Raw genomic sequence first — 27,737 nt, 5'->3', positions numbered from 1 at the left:
AATTAAAAAAACCTAATATGCTTTTAATGGGTTGTTTTTGTGGTTGAGTGCATGCATGTGTGTACGGGTGTTTTGTGTGTATGTGCATGTGCATGTGTGCAAATGATCAGTAATTTGTGCTACGGAGCAGAGAGTTAAAATCTATGTTAGTAGGTTACACTCTCAGCAAAGGCTAACCACAAGAGACCCCTTGAAGTGTGTGTTTGCATCTTCAGACTTACATTCACACTGACATGCCTGACTTTGTGTGAGCCTTTTTGACTTTTAATAAGATGCATTAGGAAATGTTTTTGAGGTTGCATAACTGATACATTATTGGAAAGTGATTAGAATACTTTCCACCAGAAGCAGGTTTAAGTACATTCTCTCAAAAGACATCCTTGCTCTTAAACTGCTTTCACAGAGTATATGTGCGTCTGTTAGTGAATCCATACACAAGGGGGGGAAAAAAAAAAAAAATGTTCTTATATGTCAGAGGAAGCGTGAGAACAGGGTCAGTCTCCTGAGGGGAGGAGTAACAGTGAGAGATAGTAAAGATGAACAAACAAGGGCAGGAGTGATGAGTGAAAAGAAGAAGAAAGAGGAGAAGAAATGCTGATGCAGGGAATTCACTAGTAATGGCTCTCTGAGCTAATTAGAGGGCTAAAACCAAATTAGCATTGCACTGTATACAGTTACAGCTAATTACTAAGGATTGTGAAGTGGGGCAGATGGTCAGGGATGAGCGGGCAATCGTTAGTAAAGTTATTTAGGCCTTGGAAATAAATCACATCGGACTGGAATCCTTCTTCTATGACATGATTAATGATTAGTTCTCATTTTTTATAACGGCTCTCATTCCTTTTATTTTAGAACATGGTTTAATTGAATGGGCAACACGTTTTCCTATTTGTGATCTTACAGCTAATTGGTGGGTGCTTTGGATCATCATGTTGGTCAGGAGAAAGCTTTCAAGGCTTGATAAATTAAAGAACATATTTGATCCGACATGTTTCTGCATCCCATGGTTAGGAATGCCAGTTCAATGGATCACGTGGCACATCTAATGGAGACTGTAATGTGCCTTTTTTAAAATCTGCACTTGGAAAAACAGCCTTTTATGTTCAAGGGATCAATATGTGGAATGATTTACCTGCAGAGCTCTAACTGGAACCAGACTGGAGTCATTTTAATTTTCATTTTAAAAATATTTATTTTCAAAATTACTTTGGTAAGGTTATTTGGCCTTTAAAAAAATTGTTATTATTACTCTCTACTGAGTACATTTTTCGTGCTTAAAGGCTGCCCGCTTCCTTTCATTACACCATGTTAACTATTTGGGCAGACTGATAATCTACTCAAAATACTATAAATGATTTATTAATATTATGATGTGATTAAGAAAGATGAAGGAAGATGACAAATTGAAGAATGTTAAATGAGTTGGTGCACAACACTCACATTCCTGTTTTATAACCAGTTAATATTGTTAAACATAGTGTAAGAGGATGAGAACTGCTGTACAGTATGAAAAAGTTGCAGGTTCACACAGGTTCAAGACAAAATCCCAGACAATGCTAAAATAAAAGCCCAGGCTTTTTTTTTTTTTCATACAATTTTTTCAGGCCTTTTGCCTTCATTAGACAGGACAGCTGAAGGTAGACAGGAAATGTTGGGAGGAGAGAGTGTTGGGATGACATGCAACAAAGGGCCAAATTCGATTATTCGAACCCACAGCCGCGTCGAAGACTATATCCTCTGTACATGGGGGCGTGCAACATAACCTAGGCGCTCCAAAGCCCAGGAATTTTGACTGTGATTTGCCCAATCACAAGCTATGTTTGCACTACAGATGGAGCCAGCACATTCACTCAGCAAACAGCCTGCATAGAGTTTATTGTAGCTCTGGAGGATGATGATGAGGCTGAGCCTTTACTTACACCTGGCATCCACATATTACAGTCTGCAGCATTCAAATACTGATTAGTGTGTTAATTAGTGTGACCATGGTAAAACATTAAAGCTTTGAAATATATAAGCATATGCCTCTAGATGAAAAAAATCAGTTATTAACCTACTTAATCCAATGTTCTCCTTTTTTTTAAATGCATTTGATGTGAAATCGATTGAACACTTATAATATGAGGCTAAATGGATCACCTCAGTCACACATGTAAATCACACCCTTTAGAATAAAACACTCAGACACAAATCTCTTGTTATTTAGCCTTTATTAAATAATAATAATAACATTAAAAAAGAAATTCTTCTGTACAAAGTCTACAAACAACAGTTTGAGTTATCTGGCCAGTGCCATAGATGTGTGTATGTCTTCATGTAGTCCGTTTGTGTGCATATGTGTTTGTGTATGTCTGCCTGTGTGTGTTTATCTATCGCAACACAAGAGGTAATACTTTGTGGACTTCCAGAGGGAAAGATTACAAAAAAACAAGGAGTGAGGAAAAAGAGAGAGAGAGAGGGGGAGAGAGAGAGCGATGATAGGTGAGGCTTGTGTGCGCATGTGTGTGTTTATATATCAATGTGTGTTTTATTGTAGCCAAAAGCACACAAAGTCTGACTGATCTGTGATTTCTGTCTCAGGTGTTTGTGTCAGAAGAAGTGAGCAGTCGCAAAACAGAAGTAGAGAGAGAGAGAGAGAGAGAGAGAGAGAGAGAGAGAGAGAGAGACATTAAAAGAGAGCTCCAAGGCACTTGGAAAACAGTCCAATGAAAACGCAGTTGATGGACAGAGAACTTTTCCATCTCCCTCTCCATTTTTTACCCTCCTTTCATTTCTGCATCCCTGGTTGTCTTTCGACACCTTTTTCATAACCCCTTTATATATTCTGTTTGTTGATTTCCAACAGACAACTCTATTCATGCCCTTGAACACAAAGAGACAAGAGAGGAAAACAAAGAGTGTGACATGTTGGAGTCTTTTTTTTTCTTTCTTCCATTTTGCTGTTTCTATTTGCCCCACAGAGCACATCAACTGAACCTGATTATATAAATATTTTACAAAAAAAAAAAACATTTCGACCTTCATCTGCTGAGGCCGAGAAGAATGAGAAACAAATTTAAGAAACGATGTCTGGGTCCTTTCTGTCTTAGTTCTGTCCTGTTATTTTTGTTTTTCATTTATTTTGTTGTCTCGTTTTTTTGTTGCCTCTCTGCGTTGTGATGCTGCAACGTAGTGATGCTGACAGCTTCATTTTGTGTTTCATTTTGTATATCTCTCAGCTCTCTGTCCTCAGCAACCATCAGCTGAGTATCTAATTAATAATGTTTACATGCAGAGAATCACCTGCCTACAAGCTCCTTTGTTCATATATTTATAGAAACCTTTTATAGTCTTTGATTGACTTTGTTGAGAAATTCATCTCATGAAATTAATTGAAAATTTAACTGATGCACAAGTTGCTGCAGGCGAGAAAAAGTTGTGGGAGAAATGCAACTATCCCGACAATGCGACTTCTCCTGCATTTAAACATAAACACCATATTTATTCCCTTTCTTTCTCTTTCTCCCTGTCTGTTAATCTTCGTCTGTGTGTGTGTGTGTTGGTGTGTGTGTGTGTGTGTGTGTGTGTGTGTGTGTTGGGGTGTGTCTCCTCTGGTTCAACAGTCTCTCCAGCAGCACTGGCCCTCCTCGATGGCTGTCCTCCGATACAGCGTATACTGTAGTAAGCTTAAGGCTCGATTGTGTGTCCAAGAAAGTCGTCGGTACGATTCTTGTTCTCCTCCTGTAGTCATTCCTCCTCTTCTGTTTGAGTGTCCTTCATTCAGGGGGAGACAAATAGCATGTTGGACAAAAGGCAGGCTGATTTAGCGATCTGAGTCCATTTTTCTGCCTTCTTCTAACACTTGTTCAGCCCCCCTGTGAACAAGCACCGCTCTTTGGCAATCCATAGGTTGCAATAAAACAATCACTGACATTTTTTTTTTTCACACAGTGTCTGTCCCTCATTTGGGCATCATACAGTCTGAAAAGCAAAAAAATATAGATATATACCAAAGACAAACTCTAGAATACTGAATCTAAAGCACAACTCCATAACAGCATGTTAGATTTAGATAAACCTCTGATTTTCTGTCTTCATCTTCCTTTAACGTTCCTCTATTCTTTGTAAAGACTGATAATCTGTAGTGGAAAAATGTGTCAAAAGAGAAAACGACTAAAGTAACAGTAAGGACCATGGAGTCCAACACGATGCTAAAGAAAGTCTAAAAAAAAAATGTCGCAAGAGCACTACAGGGCGGCTACAAACTGAAGCTTTCTTAACCTTTTTTCCCCCAAGCTGACACAAGTCTAAAACAAAACAAAAACAGTCACCAATACTCTTCTATGCCACTGGTTTCACAAAGCGCAGACCAAGGGCGGACAAAGGAGCGAGCAAGCGCCGTATGGCAGGCTAATGGACATTGGAGCTCCCAGAAATTATATCTAAAACTTTAAGAAACCAAATAAAAAACCAAAAAGGTCCTTTTTCATCCTCTTCTCCTTCTCCGCCGTTAGAAATCTTGATTCATTCTAGTTCTGTGGTTTGATATCTTTTAAACTTCTTTAGGGGTTAAGCATTCTCTTGATATGTGTTGATTTCAGTCAAAAGTACCTACTGGTACTGCAGCCTTCACCAACAGTCAGAGGCTGCAACTTTTTGATTTCTGCATGCCATCTCTAGTGACCACATTCAAATTAAAGAAAATTTCACATAGCTCTTAGTCAGGGGTACATGTCAGTGAGATTCTCTTCTTCATTAGGAATCCAATTTCCACCATTTTCACCAAACAGCCCAGCCTCTGCTGTCATTTGTGGTTCCAAATGTCCAGATTGTCATAGGTGCTGTTGTCCCATCTCATTCCTAGCTTCATTGCAGTGGCTGGTAGGTTATTTTCAATGGTACATCTGTCATTCATAATTCATCTACTCATTCCTTCATTCATTCACAGGATTTTAGAATCAAGCAGGCTCTCTCCTGCAGGCGGAGGAGATAGTACTGTAGGAAAGGGAGACTTGGTCATTGTTCCCCAAGTCTCTTAGTTTATAGGGGAGATCAAAGTCCCCTCTGGCACAAAAAAGGTGGGGAAACTCAGTGTTGAAAGTTTCCCCTTGAGACATCAGAGCAGGGTATTAGGAAGGGGACGCTGGGGTTGAAATAACAGACAGTGCTTCCTTTCAGTCTTTTCATTGACCGACAACATAACTACTTTTGCAGGGGATCACTGGTAATGTCTTCCCCCACCGTCTCTGTTGCCTCTTCATGCCTCTGAGCAGCACCTCTGCTGATTTATCTTTACTTTATGCTTAATTCCGTCGTACAACTCGAAGTTGTAGTTCTCCAGCGTCGTGGAGGAGCGCGAGGAAAGCCCGCTGTAGGAGCACGTGCAGTAGAGGAGCAGTCCCGCGCAAACTGCACCGAGCAGGACGCCCAGCGAGCTCATCACAATGATGGTGAGGAGGATGGGGTCCAACGTGTACAGCCAGGCGTTGTCCTTGTCCTTCTCGGAAACCAGGGTCACAGAGGGGGGGTCCACATCAGAGGAGGACGGGGTGGAGAAAGAAGAAGGCCATCCGGGAAAAATATACCCTGAAAAAAAAAAAAAAAAACAGGATACTTTTCAAAACAGCTCTATCAGAGAAATATCCAACAGACAATGCATCAATTCTACTTCACAAACTGTTATCAGTGACTGAGTAGAAAAGACTGAGACAATCTGCTCGGTTTGGCAGGAGAATGGATGAGCCGAACAACAAAGGGCTTTCACCAAGAAACTTCGCTTGAAGTCTGGTGTCAAAACTAAACCATGTGAGAGACGGAACAGATGCTCCTTTGGGTATAGGAATAACGGTAACGATAGGTAGCACCTTTCCAAAGCATCAGCATTTGACGAGCTGGTTTAGAGGTTTTGCCCTTTTTACACCTTTCGTTAACGTCCCTCCTGGGTGATCAGATCACAAGTAGACAGCCTTGATGTTTGGTGTGAACACACCTAAATGTATCCTGAGGACTCATTGAGATCCTATCACTCAGGCGGGGGTCTAGGACGCCCGTTGTCCACATTGATTTGGTAGTGTGAATGCTCTATGAAAGGACCAACCAGCTCCTGCCACCACATGTCAATGTGTCCTCAGACACTTAATCCTGCTGCTGTGTCAGCTGTGTTTGAATGAGCATTAATAGAGTATTTAATACTGACGGACACTTTACATAGCAGCATCTGCCATGTGTGTGAACGGGTGTGACCCTTGTAAAATGAGCAGTAGTCAGAAGTCTAGAAAAGCATTATACAAGCTAGTTTAGCAGTAGCAACACAGCCCTAACTTATAAACCTATTTATTATAAGCAGGGAGGTTTTTTTTCTTTATAATAAAAAAATAAATGTGGTCTTCCCTTTCTCCAAAGTACCACAGTCTTACTTTGGGGAAATTAATTGAAGAGGAAAATGTTCCACATTATCGCTGATATATTCAAGAACAGCTAATTCTGTTCACCACAGCCCCAGTTGTTATTGACTTCAGAAATACGGAAACATAATGAAAAGAATTACAGTAAAGGTGCTCTCTGGTGTCTCGTGTGTGCTGAAGTGTGCGCATCTAGTTGGCATAAGCAATCATGCTAATCCACTTAATGAATGTATACTCATGAACAAGCCAATCCGCAATTAAGTAGTGCATTTAGAGTGTTTTATGGAAGAACACACACACAAACAGGGAAGGCAGTAAACAGACAGTAAACAGTGAGGTAAAGGCTGAGTACTCTTCTTGTATCTGTCAGGGGGGAACACACACACACTCACACACATGATATTGACAGACACACACACACACACACACACACACACACACACACACACACAGGACGTAAAGAGTGATTGTAACAGACGGATGTTTTGGAGGTGCCCAGGAGGAAGCTGTCTGTCTCACTTTGTCTGCCATGGAATATGAAAGAGGATGAAGAGGGAAACACACACTGGCATGCCCACATGAACACACTTTTGAATGCCCTATCACACTCTGCCCCGTTTACACACACAAACACACTAACACACACACCGGAGATCATCTGTCACTGTTCCCACTGGATTCATCCTCGTGGAACTACCAGTAGAACGGAGAGCCGTGGGCATGCCTCCGCCTAAAGAGCTTTTCCACTGTTCTCTGGGTTAGACTTGTAAAACAGCCGGTATTGCCTCAGGCAGAGAAAAAGGAGAGCAGAAGAAGAAAAGAAGACTCACCTTCATCGATGGGGGGCTTGTGGTTGAAAACGGGATCTTTTTCGAAATCCATAGGCCTGGGGTCTGTTAAAAAGACAGAAAGAAGAATAACACAATCAATCCCAACCATTCAGTCAAGTCTGACACATGTCATGATAACACGTCTCAATCTTTTTTGCACTGTCAGCTTATTTGTAGGAGGAAATCAAGGTACAACAAAAAAAAAAAGGCTCAAAGAGTGAGTGATGTGGTTTAAACTTTCTGAGGAGATCAGCGGTACAGATCTCCCCACAAAGCCTTTTATTCTTTGCTCGGTCTATCAAGGGAACATAACACTGTAGATTACCAAACATTTCAGCGACACTACCTGCTCAAAGCGAGGAAGTTTCATTATGTGATAAGCATCAGTGCTCTTTTTTATTTGCTTAGAAATGAAACCAGAGTCAGGAGATTGAGAGAATCAGCAGAAAGATACGGAGGAGAGACAAGAGAGCAGAATTGTATACCAAGGTGAGAAAAAAAAAGAAACACACACACACACACAAAACTGTTTCATAAAAAAATATCACTTTTATTACCTTCACATTCCACACAATACATTTTCTTTTTACTCAGAGACCATGAAATTCAACAAGCTAATATACCACATTATACTTCCCAGGCAGGCTGAAGTGCAAAGCTTTGAAAGGTCTGGAAGCTCAATTCTGTTTTATTTAAGGAAATTGATATTTCAATAAGGGGGGGGGGGGGGGCAATAATCATTTATTGCTGGGGCAGAAGAACCAAAAACACATCATGAAATGAGACTCTAATAGATTATCAACAGACAAGAGGTGAGAAACCAATTTAGGTGATCTGGAAAAAGATACATAGCCTAATTTCCTGTTTTAGATAAGGTCAAAAATTTTATGAGACAATTTAAACATGAGCAAGACTATACCGACTTTAAGAACTTCCAATACTCTTAAATAATATTAAGAGATTATGCTTTTAAATAAATCCTACCTGTGATGTGAAAATATCAGCAAATGGATAATATATGAGGTCATTTCTTTAGAATTAAGAAATATAATCGCATGTTGAAATGTTTAAACTCAGAATTGGCTTCCAAACTGAATAAGACGATAAAGAAAGACATGGAGTCCTCCGTAGTAACAAACAAAGATTCTGCAATTTGAAGTGTTTTTCCCTCCACTGTTCGATGTGGAGAGTTTGCTTATTTAATTATTTGACTGCGAGTAAAGATGCCTCTATTGGCTCTGTCTCTCGTTCAATATTTAATTTGCTTGAAGTGCTTGACAGTGCAATCCATAGCGAGTGAAAAAGACAATCATAAAAGTCAAAGTCTTTCCTCTACTGAGGCAGCGAAAAGTGCACGGAAATAAATATGACAGACGCCAGGGATGAACATTTAAGCATTTTACCCACTTTAAAGGTTGTATTCAGTATCAGTGAGTGTAAACCAAACAAGTTTTATATGCAATCTCATTGATGTTCAACCCTTGCTGAGACAATGTTTCAGAAAGATCTGTCAATGCAGCTTCCAGCGACAACAAATCTTCCTGATCCATACAAAAACAAAATATTAGAAGAATAAATCAAACAGTTTCATTTACATATTGTAAACTCATTTGATAAAAATGACATCATCAAGGTTGCTTTCCTATAAACTCAACATGTGGTTGTACTGTACCACTAATGTGAAGCCACATTAATGAGTCTGGATAACAAAGGCATGAAATACAGTTGTTTAAAGAATACATAACTAACCAGACGGGCGTATCAAAAGATGCATGCAAAACCTCAAAGTACCCTTTGGATTGTGAAAATGACTCCAATATTATTGGCAAAAACTGCGACCACACAACCAAATGATTATTTGGTGATGTTATTCAATGTAAAACTAATCAACTCAGTTTCTTGAGCAGGGTTATCCCTACATAATGGATACCTGATCGGCTGGATATGGCTGTTTCCAGTATATTTACACTGTAAGTTGTAGTATTTCAAGGAGGTCTGATTGAAATGCACCCTTCATGTAAGACTCTGGTTATCACGTGTACATAAAAGCATCTGATCCGTCTTCTATTCTGTCCTACAGTTTTAGAAATGTACAGCCAACAACAGAACCCTCCAGGCTCTAAATTCTCCTTCCTCAACTGTTAATCACCAATGGAGACATAGCAAAAAAAGAAGCGGGATAATATAAGATAGATGCTCGGACACTCCTTGGGCGACTCTTGAACACTTCTAATGATCCTGGCTTAAAGCCCTCAGGCTAGGATCCTGAAAAGCATCATCATGCGGATCTGAAAGGAGATTAAAACTCCCCGTAGTCCCATTTTGTCTCCACTGTCCAATTAGTAAAGAGAGGCATAAAAAAGGCGGCCCCTTTTTTTTTTTAGCCAGGCACAGGCATGGATGGCTCTTTGGCACCATATACTGCTGCAGTGGGGGCCCGAGGACCTGTTAGAGTGCTTTCACTCGTAATATTTCTCCAGAACACAGAGGAGGAGGCTGCACGAAAAAAGAAAAGAAAAAAAAAACTAGAGATGGCCTGAGGGCTAGAAGTGCTTACTGCAGGGGTTTTTATGAATGCAATCAGCTCCATTAACTAATTGGAAATATTAAATGGCTTCAAAGTAGTCTGTGATGGAGAGGCGAGAGAGGGGAGGTTGATTTAAAAGCACTGCATGAGAAGGCGCCAGTACATTTTCCAAATCTTGCAAAAAGTTTGACAGAGGGAGAGAGAATGGAAGAGAAAAGTGCACGGGTAGCACAACATAAATACAGTCATATATCATTTCTCCATTTGAATTTGAGGCTCCTATTGATTGTGTTAGAGCAGAGGGCTGCTAGAATGAGTAACATAATGTGTAAATCATACACAAGTCGATTGAAAGGGAAGGCAGAGGCGATGGATATGCAAGCACCAAATAACTAAAATACTTGTTGACTAAGGCACATAAGCACATTTTATGAGACACAACACGCATGAAACGATGATTAAATTACTGATTTTGATAGATTTTCTCGCTCATACAGAGAAGCATTGTGTGTGGGACTGTGTGCGTGCTGTGCTTATGTGTCTCCATCACACAGTGTATTCTGCCAAAAGACCTCTTTCATCTGCTTTTGTGTTTGAAACAACCTGCCCTCCTCCTTTAATTCTCCCCCTCCTTCAATCCAAACCCCTAACCTGCCTCACTGCTAGCCCTCCTCTCAGAGTATAAGAGAAAAAAAATCTATCTTTAGAAAGCATAGAGCTGTTTTTTTTTTTCTTTACTTCTTTCATCTTCCTCCATCTCTGGGCGCATTCTTTGGAGGAAAACGGGGTTCGCTTAATGGGCCCTTCTCCTCTGAGAGGTTTTGCTCTCTTCCATTTCTGCCTCTCATTTCCTCTCCTGTGTTTTTTTTTTGTTGCTGGGAGGATTTGCAATGAAGGGAAGGAGTAGAATAAGAAAAAGCAGTGTTTTGATAAAAGGGCTGGGGGATTGGGGCATGAACAAAATGATGTAGGGGAAAAGCACACAACGCAAGATTGTGAGCTGCTAAGAATCCCAGAAAAATAAGATCCACAGAGGTGTACTCGATTCCGCAGACATGAATCTGAATAAAAGGTGAAAGTGAGCCTCTCAATCCCAAACCAATAGTGTTTATCTATACATTTCTAGTTTTTCCATCCAAATAAATTGAAAAAAAACATATTGGTTTGCATCTTTTGCACGTCCCTGTTTGATTTTCACCTTGATGCTTCAGACACGTGCCTTTACAAATGGCTTCATCCACTTAAGCATTTGACATCAAATAAAAATCAAGAAAGTTAAGATCATCCCAGAAAACAAAATCAAAGAGTATAAAAAAACAACACTGTATTACTATAATACACCAAAAAGCACAAACAGACCTAAAATGTGTGATTACAAAGAAAACAGCGGCATGTATTTCACAACCAGTACCGACCTCAACTTCTGTGTTTCTATCATGATTCACAGTTAGGTTAAGACATTTTCATAAATCATCAAAGCCTTCAATAAAAGATTATTAAGGAGCGAAAAAGTGCCTTAGTTACTCTCAACAACTTAAAATAACATAAAAACTGTTGTGCATCATATCACACTTAATGTACTTTTATGCAAACTTATCTTTACTGTATAAATGTGGGAACTTATCAAGAAAAATAATAAAATGCAAAAACACACAGTAAATGAAATGATAAGAAAACATTGATAAATCAGTATGAGGTGTGTAACAATAAATTCTGCTTATTTGTCAAACTATGGTGATTCAAATGATCGATGAACTAACCAGTGATTTGGGATCAGCTGTTTTCCTGAATGTCTGGTCACACTTGTTGAATAGAAGCAAAACGTACACATATTTTGCAACCAAGTAGACACCAAAATTCAGTTAACCAGGCTAGTATGCAGAATATTCTGGATTATCAAATTGTTAAAGTGTCTTCTATCATAACACAGAAAATGTGTTGATGGTCATGGGGTATGTACCAACAAAAAAGTAAAGCAGCAGCTTTGGAAAGTCGATAAAAAGGCTTTTGTATTTGTTTCATTCAAGCTGTCTAATGAGTGCAGGACATACAACGTTGTTTTGTTTGAACATTAACAGATACAGGCATTGGATTATCCACGAGATCCAGGCATAAACAGCATCCATTCACACTTTAAAGGATAGTTCTTTTTGAAATGGGGTTGTATGAGCTTCTTGTCAATAATAAGTATATTAGCCGCAGGAGATGCCGGTCATCATTGTATTGTTGAGAAACCATTCAGAGGACTGACACATAAGATACGCTATACAGGACTGCAGATGAGGTCAGTTTAACCACATTAACTAGTTTAGTAAATGTTCAGCTCGTTACAGTGTTATCAGTGAGCCACTTTGTTTTAGCACTATTTTGAGACGCAACATGTTCATGTTCCTGTGCCTGCAGCCCCAGCATGGCCGACCTGCATCTCCCGTGGCTAATACACTTACTGAAGAGAAGTACCTCACACAATCCAAATAAAGAAAAAAAAAACTGTTTAATATGACACTCAGGCACTCCCTCATTCTGGAGGTACAGTAATAGATTTAAAGCACAATTCAAAAGGCATATCACTATGTACTGAAAATACACTCTTGGCAACAAGAGAGAATCAATTATTAGCCAGTGAGCTGTCCGTGCATATTTGTGTGTGTATGGGGCTTTGAGGTGTGTGTTGTTGCAGAGACTGTGTGTGTGTTTTAGCTCTTGAAGGATGCAATGTAAGTCGTCCTGTCCCCCTTCCCCCTCATGTAAACCAGACAGAGAACAGCACAACACTGATTCCTCCCCAGTCCACGGACCAAAGAGGCCACTCACAGAGGATGTGTAGCTGTCTTTGTGTCACGGCTGGACAGACAACACTAATTCTCCCTTCACCTTTTCCTGTTATACTCTTAATCTGTCCCTGTCACTCCGAGTCCCTCGAAGGCCAGTGGACAAACAAACAGCCGCTTCGTTCAGACAGCTGAGGAAATAGCTTTTTCTCTCTTTATGCAGCATACACCCTGACTTCTGTCTCCCTGTACCTGTGTGTAAATCTCCTCTCTGTTGGCAGGGTGTTTAGAAACAGGTAGTCCCCAAGCTGCAGATCACAGCACGGCCGACATATCCTTGTAGAAGGGTAAAATAGGCTGACGTTGAACAATGCGTATACCTATGTTCACAGTCTGTAAGTCAGCCTGCTGTATGATTTCCTTCTTTCTCTGATCATAATCCATTTTCTTATCAGGTGCGGCTGTAGTCAGTAAGTCAGTAAGTGCATCCCAAAATGTGCCATCTCCCCATTGAGGGCTGTTGGTTAACTTTAATAAGGAGTTCATTTTGCCAGTTGCAGCCAACCATGAAAGTTAACAAGTTGCATCTTGCATCAGTTTATTAGATCAATCTTCATTAGCAGGAATTGCAGCGTCTCTGCCTTGTTGATTTTCATCAGCAATGAGTTGAGACTATTTGGAATACTGCTGTAGATCCTTTAAATCAGGAAGTTTTCACACCCTTAAAATGATACTATTCAGAGCGTGTCCAGTTGTTCTCAACACTGGGGGTCAAAGCTGTCATCCTTCTCCAGTTTGATGGTCAACATGGGGTCAACACTTGGCCCAGTACTTGGGTACAGGTGGTTTTGGTTGGGGCAGTGGATCAGATTATAGTTGAGGTTTTGGTTCTGGTAGCAGTTTTGGTGACCTTGCAGATTTGGATGCTGGCTGTTGTGGTACATCACTGAATGATGATGACTGCTGCTGGTCTTCTGGGTCGCCCAGTGGTACCGATGGCAGCACAGAATCACCGCCACGGTTACGGTGACCAGCAGCAAAAGGGCACCGCCTCCCGCCAACACATAGTACCAGTAGGCAGGGAGAGGCTGTACTGCCACTGTGTCTACTGTGGGCTCCATCCCAGACATGGCACCCCCTGGAGGGCAGGAGGACACATTACTGGTTGGCACTATGGATTGGGGCAGGCATGCAAAATGCTGTAAATGATATTTTTGACCATTCACTTAACCCCTTACCCTGACAACCATTTAGAAATCTCCCATGCAACTGTAGCAAGGAAAGGTAGGTCTGTCAAGCTTTGGATGTTCCTACATTCTGACTTATTGTGCATAGGGCTACATTTGAAATACAAACAAGTATGCCTGCAAAGAAGCCTTACATGAGTACGACTCAAGTCTGACTAGACTCGTCTTCTACATGGATCACTAGATGGTTAGGGAGCTGACTTTTCACCTTGGACATCAAGCTTTCAGCTATCATTGGGGCTTAAAAGCTATCAATGAGCATCTTTGCAAGGTTCTTGAGTCAACCAGAAATGTTAACGAAAAAAGGCTATCTAGTTTGAGCCGACTATTCTATCACTTCTGTGGACAAAAGATAACTAAGATGGCTTGCCTAGTTGAGTCTACCTTTATCTATAATTCACTAGTAAAGAATACTGAGTGTTATATCTGAATTCCTTATCCATGTAACATGCTGTGCTATAATCTAAAGCTTGACAGGTCTACTAATAGAAACTAAAGGGGTTGAGACTTAGTCAATGGTCAATTACAGCGGCATTAAGATGAAATTATTTGTCCCTGCTTAAATGCAATAGAGATGATATCTAGTCTCACCAGCAGGCAAATAAACTGACTGTCATTTTACTTATTTAGCTTACTTTCCCTGTTTCTTTCATGAAATCAAATATCAAATACTCATTTATTTGAGGTATTCATTTTCCATAAAACAGCTGTTGCATATATTTTGATAATGCTGATTTTACTCATTATGGTTGATGCAAACATCACAAGCATAAGCTGCACATTGACACGCAAAGGCTCATGCCATGCGTCCAGATTCCCATCACAGAATGCAAAGCTTTGATTATGCAGTGACTGCCGATCCGTTCAAAGGGTGGGGAGTTGTTAAGTGCTTGTTTATCAGGGCAAGATCACATTGAAGGGAATTGAGTGGAGGGAGAAAGGGAGGTTGAGGAAAAGAGGGGAAATTACAGGGGTAGAAAAAGGATAAGAGAGAAGGCTTTAAGGAAAGAATGAACGGAGGAAAGAATGGAGTGAAATAGAGAGGGTTAGTAGAAAGTGAAAGGAGCGGGTGGGAGGGATTGAAAGTGAAGGGAGCGAGCTAATCCTGCCATGATATCTTTAATCCTGCATTAGAGGGTCTGTCTGAAACTTCAATACTGTGTCAACTCACTGTGAAAGAAACCCGCTGAGAGAGAGGTTGTGGAAGAAAGACAGACGAAGAAAAAAAACTAGAGATTGAAAGAATGTGAGGAAGAAAGAAAGAGAGAGGAAATAGGCTAAAACAAGGCCATCAAGTATTAGACGGAGACAGAGAGAGAGGAGAGGCAGTAGGACAGAGGAAGTAGAGGTGCATAGAAAACCAGTGAGCTTAATTTAGCCTTTTTTTTTAAAGTTCAGACATACTCTTTAAAGGTTTAAAATGTGCTTTCATTGTGAAGCTTCGCTCTAAGCACCCTGCACAGAGAGACTTCCCACCAGTGGATTAAGACACAGATGAGTTCCATGACTGCAAAAAAAAAAACAGCTGCTACGTTGCTTTAATCCAAAGGGCAACAAGAGGAAACATTTCTTAACAGCTCCAGTCCTGAAGTATGCTTAAAACGAGTTGCTTTCAAGGAACTTTGCCAAATAGAACTTCAAAATCACTGAATAAAGACATTTTTACTTTAAGTCTGTGCAGAGCCGATACCGATATCGATATTGGGCATAAATAAAATCTGATACTGATATATCGGCCGATAACTTTCTTAGCTCTATGTTTGATAGATAGGTATAGATATATACACATGTATTGTGTTGATCCATCCAATGCAGTAATCAAACACTGGAAATAATTATGAAGACAAGATGGTCACTCAACTGGAAATAACTGTGGATGTATGTGCGTCACCGCTTGACAATCTGGAGAGTGATAATGAATTTTCAATCCATATAGCACACTCTTCCGGTGAAATAATACTGCTAGAGTATTACAATGAAACTCAAATGAAATGCTATTTGACTTGTGAATAAATTTAGCAATATCGGCGCTTATCTGTGCTGAAATTAGCCGATACCAATAGTGACTGTATATGCTAATATCGGCCGATATTATCAGCAGGCAAATTAATCGGTCGGGCTCTACTCTAAACACACTTTATATATTGGAGAGAAAGAAAGTTGCTGTAAGCTGGAAAGACTTCAAGCTATGTTTGACTGAATTGAAATCTAGACTATAAAAGAGTTTTTCCGATCACTGTTAGGGTTCAGATTCGCCCATATAGGCTTGATGGCAAACTGGGATGCCTTAGCACAATCCCATCCCCCTATAGCCCAACAACGATAGAAGAGCACTGAGCGCTTTAGCATCTTTGGTTCTCTTGCTCAAGTTTCGACATGACAGTCTGCACTTTTCGTAATTTGAATAAATGGGGAAAATAAGACCATTCTTGGGTAGACTGAGAGGAAATAGGTGGACGGTGAGTTACAGTCTGACCCTTCTAGTTTCCACATCAAGACCCACAAACACACAAAAACCACAACTGAAGCATCCATATATATATCATTTTGATATATGCAGTTCTTTGTAAAAATATTTTAACTATATCTGGCCGCCCATCCAAAGAGAACCATTTTAGTACTTAGCTTTCAACAGACGTCACAATGGAGGAGTTGTGTCTGAGTCAGGTGACTAGAGGTTTCTGCGTTCGGCTCTTGGATTTGACTATTTTTGGGAATGGCATTTCAGTCTTTATTGAACTGAAGTGTGGCAGAAAAAAAGCAAGCGCTGCTCAAGTATCTGACAGTATTTGAGGAATGTTTTTCATCTATTCACACACTAGGAACACATGGCAACACACACACACACACACACACACACCCACACACACACACACACACACACACACACACACACACACACACACACACACACACACACACACACACACACACACACACACACACACACACACACACACACACACACACACACACACACATTGAGTGACTAAAATAGGAACACAGCAACAGCTATATCAATGCAAACTAAGAGAATGATTAATAATAAATATTTAGCTTTTACCTATAGCATCAAAGACATCATCACTCCCAGTTCTTTAATAATAATAATAATAAAAGAAATAGACGAGTATTCCAGTTTTAACCTGGTCCAAACCATTGGTGTTAAATGTGGATATAATTCACCAGGTGTAAAATACATCTAAAAGTCTGGTTATATTTGACTCTCAGAGGTTAAATTCAGGATCATTCGTGTCAGCACGGCGCATATTGAGCTCATATTTTGATGGTTTCTAAACAAAAGCAATTCAAAAGCAAGCAATACAAGTCCAAACCCAGACTTTTGAAAACAAGAGATCCAGTAGCATAATCTGCCTAAGCCCTTTTTTTTATCTGCCTTCAGACTGGCCTATTGAGGGTGAAGCAGAGAGAAAAAAAAGAAAAGAAAAGTTGGATGGTGATCAACTCTGCATTTCATTCAGGTGGCATCAGCAGCTTGTGAAAATGAAGTAGAGAAGCGGAGAGATGGGAAAAGAGGAGAGGAGAGGAGAGGAGAGGAGAGGAGAAAAATGTAAACAAGGGAGTGGATAGCAAGAAATAGGTTTGATGAAAGTGGAGAAGCACAGAGGAGGGAGGTGTGAAATACCAAAAGTACAGAAGATGGGAACAAGAGGAAGAGATAGAGGAAGAAAGACAAGACTCCTTTTATGGTGTTGAAAGCAGAGAGAGAGAGAGAGAATAAGAGAGAGAGAGAGAGAGAGAGAGAGCTTCTGTTGTGAGCAAATCAGGATAGAGGAGTGGATGATGAGTGAGTGAGCTGTTCTCTATAATAAAAAAGTAGCAAGGGTGAAGTTATTGAGTTACCTTTAAGAAAATGAAAAGCAAATTTACTTTGTCTGAGAACCAAGGCCTCATGGTTTGAATGTTTTCTTTTGTGTCACTATAAAGTTGTTCTACATATCAGCAAAAACCGGGTCCATTCTAGTGATGTAGTCAAGGCCACACTAACTAAGACATACTCGAGACCGGAGTGCTCTGAGACCAAGACAAGACCAAGACATTTAGGGATCGAGACCTAGTCAAGACCAAGACCAAGGCAGGACAAGACTGAGTCAAGACCAAGACCATATATATCACCAAAAATGAATATAAATGAAATTATGAATTAATTAAAGTTAATCGTTCTTTTAGAAACAGACATTTTCCATCCAATCACAGTAATGAACTTGGAAACTAGCTTTTCAGTGTCTGTCTTGACCGGTCCCGATTTAAAGGACGTCCAGTCTGAGACAAGACTGACTAAAAATGCTTTCGACTCTAGACAAGACCTTCAAAACGAAAAAATGAATTCTTGAGTGCTACAACACTCTTCCATTCAAACCACAGTCTCCCTTTTGAGAATTACCAGCGATGTTGCATTCATGTTTACCAGATCTCACTCAACATGGTGCTCTCTACTCAACACTTATCAGACTGTGTAATGTGAAAATAATCCCAGACGTTTTTACCATGTTGCAATTTCACATGTTATGTTTGCCATCTGCCAAAGTTTTTTGTTGTTGTAAATAATCATGTGCAGCTATTTTTATAATTTGGGGAAATATCATGTCTAGACCGAGGAACAAACCAAACTGCATTACCAAGAGTGTGAGAGCACAGCATGCAGCAAGTCATGCTGGAACAATGCAGTGCTTCCATTCCATCAGGTTGCAATGTTGTCACCTCTACTTATTCAAAGGTTGATTGTGAACACATGACGTTGAGACTGATTTAAAATTTGTAAATGTCCACGTGTTGATTTGTAATAAAAACACCATAGATTAAAGAACCAACATATAGGCTTGTGTGGAAACAATAGGAGACTTGATGGGAACATTTTTGAAAGAAACGTTTGTAATTGATGTGTATGTATCCGTTACCTGTAACATATGTGAAGCAATGTAGCTCTTAACACATGTTATAACAAGGTTTCTCAGGGGCCAGTGCAGTGCTGTGAGCTGAGCTAAGCAACAGGCAGAAAGCACAGACATTTGGCACAGGAAGTACAAATGAAGCAGGAAGTAGAACTTACTGGTTATGCCAGGCGTTAAGGCAGGGAAAGGCTCTGGAAGAGAGAGAGAGAGAGAGAGAGAAAAGGAATGTCATTTTTAACAGTTAATGATGTGTTTGATAAAGTGATGAAGTGATGAAGGCCACCTTTGTCAGTGTAATCACTGATAGCCTTATTATAATTATCTAAATGGTATTGCCACTTCGTGTTCTCCTTTTCCCTTTCTTTGCCAAACCTTTAGAAAGATGGAAGACCACCTAAAGTCCAATTCTGCTCGAGGTTTCTGCCCGTTAAAAGGACGCTTTTTCACTCCTTTTTCAATACAATTCTTATTTTGATTTGGGGCTCTATTAATAAAACTGTCCTCATTTTGTGATTTAAGTTCAGATGTCTAACACTTGCTGAAAGATCCCAAGTTCATGAAATCACTAAGATATGCATGTGCAATGGCAACATTTCTGCATTCAAAGAAATTGCAACAACTCTTTTTGTTATGTTATTTGGAAGAAAGCAAAACTTTGGATGCTATACTTCCTGCCATTGTGCTTGTTTTTCCCTTAAAAAAAAAAAAGGAAAATCAATAAAGATTTTTGTAGTTCTGAGATGTGTAGGAGTCTTAAGCCTCTTAATTCTCCCAGGATGACAGTCGTTTTAACACAATTGGGAGAAAACAAAGACAAGATGGTGAAAGAGTGGGCTGACAGGTTGGGTCCTCCCTGCGTGCGCTCTCTCTTTCTCTTTTTATGTGTCTGTCAAACGCGACTTGTTCTTAATTTCTTCTTTTTGCTTTGTCATCCTCTGTCTCCCTGTCCTATGATTGTTCTATAACTCTGTTTTTTCAGAGGTGAAAGGAGGGTAGATGGAAGACTGGAGTGAAGGGAGTGAGGGAAGGGTGAAGCGAGGGGAAAGAGAGGAATGGGGAAGTAAGGGTGGAGGTAAGTTAAGGGGCATGGGAGCAGCATATTTTCTTTTAGTTGAGCAGTAAAATAACAGTGTTTGATTTATTTCTAACAATGGGGTCCAGACGCCATATGTGGTCCCCTGAAATTTTTAATTATTGATAAATAAAAAATATTCTTCCTGAATTAAGCTACGGGACGTTATCCAATTTAGAATGGGCTACTGTGAGCCGTAGACCATTCTAAAAACTAACAAAGGCGCAGTATCTCTGTCTGTCTCTCATCCATGCCTCATGCGTCCAGCATTCATTTTCAGCCTTGTTAATGCACGCTCACTTAACTGTACATGAGAAAAATAAAATCCTCCATAAATTCTCACTCGTCCTGAGAATGTTTTCCTGCAAAATAATAATTTAAGCAAAAAGCTGTGTGTGTTTTGGATGCCCAGGGTCCCCAGAGTTTTGGGAAGTCAAAGTGGGGTCACAAGTCATAAAAGGTTTGGGAACACTGGACTAATAAAATAAGTAATGGCTCTGAATAAGCCCAAGTGACATGTCATTTAAAGACTATTATATTCATTCATTTTCTTTTTTTTAAACAGTTGCACCCCTTTAAACATTCTAAAAGGCACACATCACATATTAAGCACTGCACCTACATACGTTTGGGGGACTTGAGAGAAACAAATTGAAATGAGAATCCTGACATTTAGTTGTAAGAAAAGTGGGTCCTACATTTCCCATAATGCAACTCCATGACTTCTTCATTCAACCATCACTGCCTACAAAATGCTCCCAACTTTCAAACTGCACGCTCGCTTGTTCATAACTCTTGCCAATCATTCAAATATGTATGCTCAAAGCCTGTTTCAAGCTCCTCCAGTGACACATTAGACTTTGCACAAGGTTAAGTAAAATAACTCATGACGAGTTAATCGTCTTTTATGAGCAGAATCTGCAGAAACTTACTTAAGATCTCGTAAAAACGCACAATGGAACAAAGAGGCGAGGTAAAGAACATTCAGAGCACGCAGCGTTTTACTGAGGTGGAAAAGAATTGAAATGACGGTGAAGTTGGACCCAGATGAGACAGATGAACGCAGTCTGGCTCGATTAAATAGGGTTGAAAGCAGAAGAAGCAGTGCACTGGAAAGCATGTTTACAAGAGTGAGTGGGTGTGTGTCTTAATGTGTCATGGTTATTAATGTAAAACAACTGTGGAATTTTTTTGGATGTCGTTATACATCAGTTTGTTTCTCTCTGTATGTGTGCGCGTCCTCACATCAGGCTAACTATCACTGTCCTGCTGTGCCGAGTGCAATGGCGTTTCGCTACATTAAATGCTAAAAATATGCTCATTATTTAACATGACAGAGAGAACAAACTATGTGTGTGTTTCAGAGTGTGTGTGTGTGTGTGAGTGGAAATGATACTGGTCAAACAGAGATATGTGAAGCATTTAAAACGTAATCCTGTGTCTAGTCAGTGTGTTTAAAGTAAGACTGGATTTGTGTTGCAGTAATAACATCCATCAGTGAAACCAATAGTTATTAATAGTCTTGTTGGCTAGCGTGTGGGTATGTGCGGGACGACAGGAGAGAGAGAAACAGTTTAGCCACATAAAAAAACTACACGTTGCTCTCTCATCAACACCAGTATTTTGCCCTCTGTGGCCCGAGCGACAGCCCAGACTTTGAAGAAGATGAGGCCAGGGATGAAGAGAGAGTGAGCAAGAGACGTAAAGACGGAATGAGAAGAATGATAAACCAGCAGGGTGGGGTGGTATAGGAAAAGACTGAGGGAGGTAGAGAGAGGAAGATATGAAAGATAGATTAGAATCCGTGCCCAAAGGCCGTTTGTGGCCTACTTTCATTTTTTCTATATTTTTTTTCTCCTTTTTTTTTATGTGTGTGTGTCTATGTGTGTGTAAACGAGAGATATTATGAGTGTTTCTCTTCTCTCTTTTCTGAAAACCTCTCTGGTGAAAACATAAAGAGAAGGAGGGATGCAATAATGCAGATTGATAGTAAGACAGACAGACTGAATAAAGCCTGTAGGGACGTACTGTGTATGAGAAGCAGGCAGACAGGTAGATAGACAGGAGATGGGACTTACGTGTACACTGCTCCAGCTCGATGCTGTTGCTCATGTGGATGTTATCTATTCTGATGTGGCCTCTGGTCGGGTGGTCAAAAAACCCCTCGAACACGACCTGGTTGAAAGAGGAAGATTCTTCATTAAACACAGAGGTTCATGAACAGTTCTGATGTAGTGATCGGCAAGTAATCCCATAAAACATTGTAGGTAATGAGGATCTGGTGCAGCCCTTTAACATGTTGGTGTTTAAAGAGTTAATTAATCATAAAGTTTGTGTTACTTAAACTACACTCTGTGTATTTCTGTCCCTGGTTGCTACAGCAACAATGAATCATTTTTCTTTCTTTTGTTCTAGTCAATCAAACTCTTTCAGTCTCTCTTTTTATCCGGCAACAGATGGCTATCAACCATTGAGTTTGGTTCTTCAAAAACAATTCCTAAAATGTTCATTGTGTGTGAACATGTGCGAATGGTGTCAAGATCTCTGATGTGATTTTGCTCTACGAAAAGAAAAAAAAAAAAAAAAAAAGACTGATTCATTGATTCATTGACCAACACTTGCCTGATATTCCCTGGGGCTTTGGGGCAGGATGGTGCGGCCCTCCCTCCAGTGAGACCCCTGGTCTCCTTTCAGAGCCCATAGCAGTGTCTCCTCCTGGTCACTGTCCTTCAGCAGCACCCTCAGACTCCCCTGTGCCTCCCCCTGGAGCTGGTAGTAGAAGAGGAGGCAGAGCGGGCCTCGCTCGGGCCCCACCTCAGGGCTCATTAGTCGGGCTCGCTTGCGCTGCGTGTGGGCACCTGCGTCCAAGTGGAGGTAGTTCCCTGAGAAACCTGGAGAAAGAGACGAGAAAAGGAGGATGTTTATTTGAGATCAAGGATGTATTTCAGAATAATTAATTAAGTTGTTTAAAAAATGTCTGGGGCCTTCAAAGAAATACATCACCAAGCATATGGGGTTTTAATATAAAGCCTGGTTGTTTTTCCTGTGCTTTTTGCATTTTATCGATTTAATGGATTCCTTTTTGAAACATTTGGTTTGTGACGGACCGTTCAGCTTTCTGCAAGCCCAGCATGCAGCATGATGTAGCAGTGATGCAGTGGGATGTGGTTGCTAAGAGTTGAAGGCATTACCACTATCGTTCTGCGGTATGAAGCTTTACCACACAGGAGAGAGTGCCATTTCATCATGGCCACTAATGGTGATGGACACAAATTGAACACACACATCTACCCACACAAACACACACACACACACACACACACACACACACACACACACACACACACACACACACACACACACACACACACACACACACACACACACACACACGCAGTTAAAACAGCCCTAATCATTGTGAATGCTGACACCTCGTTTTGTTGTCCTGCCTGTTTTTGTCAGAGCTGCCAGTAAACACTTACAGGCCCACAGCTTTTGACTAATTCTTATTCACTATCCTTTTCTCCTCTCTGCAGAAAAAAAAAAATCGATTGGAGTAAGAGCAAAGGAGATGAAGGGAAAGAAAGGGTGAGTGAGTAAAATAGTGAGCAAATATGACATGAAGAGAGAGAGAGAGAGAGAGAGAGAGAGAGAGAGAGAGCGAGAGGGGCAGTGCTATATTGTATTCTCCACCCAAACAGGACCATAATCATTAGCCTGCTGCTGTGTTTGGTTGTTTGTCTATTTTTTCTATTATGGTCGGAGTCTAAAAGCTTCGCTGGAGCTGCAAATAGTGTTTTTAACGATGTACAGACGCAGTGTGTGACACCTCATAAGGAGAGAGTGAGAAATAGAAGCGAGAGAAGAGACACGAGGGAAACCTATCTATCTATGTATCTATCTACATATATATATACATTTGTTTTTTTGTTTTTCCTCTGCCAGAAACAGAACATTTTTTGCAGCACATCACACTTAATGAATTATGGATTTGGGTTGAGGTAACGCTGTTTCTTCACTCGGAGGCGATGAAATCGGGGACCTAAATTACCGTTGCTCATTAAGTACAGTTAGAGAAAGTTGCAGTGTTTTTCTGCCTCTCTACGTTTGATCTTGGCTAACGTACAAAGGGAGGGAATTAATTAACAACTCTCCATGGGAGGGAGAGGCAGGGATGCAGATTGGCTCTGAGGGAGGCAGGGATGGAAATGTGTGTATGTGTGTGTGTGCCGGTGCCTGTTTACATGAGTCTGTATTTATGTATATATCTGTATGTGGGAATGTGTGTGTGTGTGAGGTCATCTGTCAGTCATGTGTTTGTGTACCTGCAAGTGGCTTATTTTAAGTGCGAGTTTTGAATTTTGAAAATATACACATAAGGAGTCTGTTGATGTGTTTTCTATCCTTGGAAGCAGAACTGTAAATACTCAAGTGAGCATGGGCAAAGACAAAGTGCAGAAGTTATTGATTGTGAAAAAGTGAAAAATGAAAGCTCTTTTCACTTGAGATCCTAGGGACTTTTCAGCTATATTTGAGAGGACAGTGGAAAGAGGAGGAAACGAGAGAGAGAGAGAGATTGAGGAACGATGTACGAGAAAGGAGCCGAAGGCCGGACTTGAACCAAGGCCGCCTGCTTGGTGGCCTCCTACATTCAGCGCGACCTAAATGCTAGGCCATCTGCGACCCGACCTAACCTTTTTTATTGACTTAGGTCAAACTGAACTTTTTATCCCCAATCAAAGCAAAAAATCGAATTCTATCAGCTAGTTTGAATAAATCAATTGAATTAAACTCAGCTGCCTCTGTTGTCTCCCTGTACTCAATTAAGCGACATTTTGAAAATCAATCCTTCCAAAAACTGAGCATGTCTCCCAGGAATATTGTTTATCAACCAATAACATAATTTTTGCAATTAATTTAAAGGACACTTGATTGCTGCCGACAAGATCTTGTTTGTTTTACTCTCACTCATCCTTAAAAGCCAGGGGTGAAGCTTGTTCATATTTTCTTAACATTATATATTTACCATTACAGTGTCCTGATTGATCCGAGTTGAATTCACATCACAGAGAGCACTTAAAAAAATGCGGGAGACACACCTTTCCAAGCAGATCCACTCTGATCTACAGTGACAAACTTTTGGCAAAGAGCTTCTTTGAACCATTTCTGATGTAAAGCACCCTTAAACTGTATCAGAATTATTGTACACTACATATTTAAATAGTAACCTTTTTATTATATTGCATTATTCTGTTATTTTAGCATACATATTAGAAAACTGCCAAAGCTTTGAGTTCAGGTTGTAGGAAGATCTCTGAGAATATTGGTCTGCTCCTGCTTTGCTCCTAAAAAATAATATCTTCAGGACACTGCTATTATGATGTCAATTTTCTGTCTTTGAGCCCTCCCTTATTCTCATTTCCTCTCCTTATCAATAACTAAACTACTCCCGACAGCGTTGTGAAGAGTTTCCTTCGATGAAATCTCCATGGGGGTGTAGACTTTCAGTCCCGCCCTGTCTGAGATCAAAAGAATAACTTATGAGCTCTGTTCAGGTTGGATTTTCTCTTTTTAAATCCTTTTCCATGACAAGAGTTGGGGATTTTGATTTGCATATGGAGACGGCTTTTCGACAGGGTGCCGAGCTAATGTTGCTGTAGAACAAGACTTAGTGTCATGTTGCTGTCTAACACGAAGACGGGGACGCTGCTATGTCAATTACACACACTTTGAGACACACAAACACACTAACAACAGCACATTTAAATGAACGTGTTTGCTGGCGTTCACACATCACACACAGCAGCTGAATGTGATGTAGAGCCTAGCCTTATGTCACGGCCCTGTCTGTTTCTAAAGGAGCGGCTCAGTCAACCATAAACTAGATGGCTTCAACAGATACAGAGAAAACCTTGGTGGGTAGCAAGGTCGAGTGTGTGTGAGGGTGTGTGTGTGTGGGAAACAAACCCACACACCTTGAGTGTTTAATACGCGGTCAGCCCCACCTTGAGTGGTTGTAAAATGTGTGTGTTCAGTGTGTGTGTGTGTGTGTGTGAGCCTCAGGGGGAGCTGTAGAGCTAAGGCAGCACTTCTGTCAAAGCCATCATCTGAGTTATCTGACTGCTCAGGGCGATGTGTGTGTGAGGCTTATGGGTGTGCAAGCCCTGTGTGTGTGTGTGTGTGTGTGTGTGTGTGTGTGTGATGGATAAAGCAGTCTTGGTTATCCTCCTGCTGTCTTATTAAAGGTGGACAGATGTGGAAAAAGCCAAGTACCACTGAGGGAAAAGGGAGAAGGGTCAGCGAGGAAAGGAGGATGTGATTTCAATGATGGGGTGAGAGGGCTGGAAGTGGAAAGTGACATAAAAATAAAGACATGATATACTGTTGAGCATGTTCAGGAAATGGTAGGGGTAACAAGGAGGAATGAGATGTTAAGGATTGAAAGCAGAAAGACATTTTTTCTGACATTAGGGGTTATAAAGTGCAGGAGAAAAGGGAGAAAAGAGAAGACGGAAAAAGCTTTTTAAAAAGACGGGGGTTACAGAATATGAAAAGAGATGGTAAAAAAAATGAACAAAACACAGAGATAACGTGAAAAGGAAGAAAATTGTGTTTGAGCAGTGGGTAGTAAAGAGACAGAAAGTTTGGATTAAAAGGGAGCTGAATCAGAGGAAAATGTGTAGAAAAAATAAAAGAGAAAATGAAGTATCAAACTAGGTTACGAAAAGTGAAACTATTAAACCTAACATTGAAAAAAAAAACAACCTCCAATTAAGTGTTAAGTAGATGAGAGTGAAATCCTTGCATCATAGTTGTTGTCAGTGGTTCCCCCCAGCACTGGGATGTGAAATATTCCACCACGGGACAACCACTTTGTTCTTAATTAGCTCCAGAAGTCTTTGTGCTTAAGAAGGTAAAACATCTTAACATGACGATGCTTTCTTTTCTGTGTTTACAAAGTGAGACATTTCTTGAAATATGGAAAACCCGATACTATATGAGATGTACATGTTTCTAATGAGAAAGCATTTTTCATAAGGTATGTGAACGTTTAATCACAGTGGTGACCTGCAATTTCATGTTTCAGTGCCATCTGGAGAAAAGAAAAAGTAATGAGTGTGTGTGAGGGCCTTGATGATAAGTATACAAAAACAGATGTAAATAATAATAACAATAATCATATCAATATTTTTATTCAGGATGAATACAGCTAAAAAAAATAGTAATTTTGGTTTCCTTATTAAAAAATAACGTCAGTTCAGTCAGACAACTTGTGTTAAAAAATAGGGCTGTCAAACTATTTATTTTTTAAATTGTGAATCATCCCTGATCTTTGACAATTAATCATGATTAATCACATTTTTTATCAAATGTTTAAAATTATTTTTTTGCATTTAAAAACAGTTATTGTTACGCTTTTATTTTGAAATGTTGTATTGTTTATTGTTATAACATTACTTTACCACAAAAAGGCACTCTTAACGGAACAAAAAGTAAATAAAAACAGCTATAAGGAACGGTGAAAGGTGAATTAGTTGATGTCAGAAGGTAGATATTACTTTTGACTCATCAACTGAACTCTCAGGAAGTTTAACAGGATGACGCTGCAGTAGCTCAACTATGATGGGCCTAAAGGGACAAAATGGTATGTGTCTGATGCAATTAAAAAATGTATGCACTCATATTGTACTTTAATCACATGGTGATTAGCGCGTAAAGGCTCTTACCTCATCACTAATTGCAGAAATTTGAGGAGTGATGAGATAATATAAACTCCCCAAGCCAGAGTGTGCAGGTGGATGCTGGGGAGGTGTGTGCAGTACTGGTGCAGTGATGTATTGACAGAGCAGAAGAAGAGACTAGAAATGTTGAAGCTTTAATCGACCGCCAAATTGGAAGGATGTGTTTGTCGGGTTAGCTAGGATGAAGAAGCGTGTCAAGCTGAACAAGCTTGCATGTAGTTAAAGGGTTGAGTGATTGAATGATTTAAATGA

The 27,737-nt window shown here is 40.2% G+C and overlaps 1 protein-coding gene across 3 annotated transcripts in view; it reads right to left on the bottom strand.

The window, feature by feature from the left end:
- Nucleotides 1–2,193: 2,193 nt before the first annotated feature.
- The window catches only part of LOC109994496 (neuropilin-2), a 98,961-nt gene continuing 73,417 nt past the window's right edge, over nt 2,194–27,737 (bottom strand). The window contains exons 14-18 of one of the 3 annotated variants that reach the window (XM_020647856.3): nt 22,366–22,634; nt 21,822–21,918; nt 18,830–18,862; nt 7,214–7,276; nt 2,194–5,565 (exon numbers count right to left, since the gene is read on the bottom strand). In XM_020647856.3, coding sequence (XP_020503512.1) covers nt 5,237–5,565; nt 7,214–7,276; nt 18,830–18,862; nt 21,822–21,918; nt 22,366–22,634 — 791 coding nt within the window. In that variant the 3' untranslated portion in view covers nt 2,194–5,236. Of the gene's footprint in view, nt 5,566–7,213; nt 7,277–10,179; nt 13,650–18,829; nt 18,863–21,821; nt 21,919–22,365; nt 22,635–27,737 lie in introns of those variants that run through there. The other 2 variants (XM_020647858.3, XM_020647857.3) reach the window with 2 other exon arrangements.

The sequence above is a fragment of the Labrus bergylta genome, chromosome 13 (genome assembly GCF_963930695.1).
Source record: "Labrus bergylta chromosome 13, fLabBer1.1, whole genome shotgun sequence".
Taxonomy (NCBI): Eukaryota; Metazoa; Chordata; class Actinopteri; order Labriformes; family Labridae; genus Labrus; species Labrus bergylta.
This window is presented reverse-complemented; position numbering and strand designations above follow the sequence as displayed.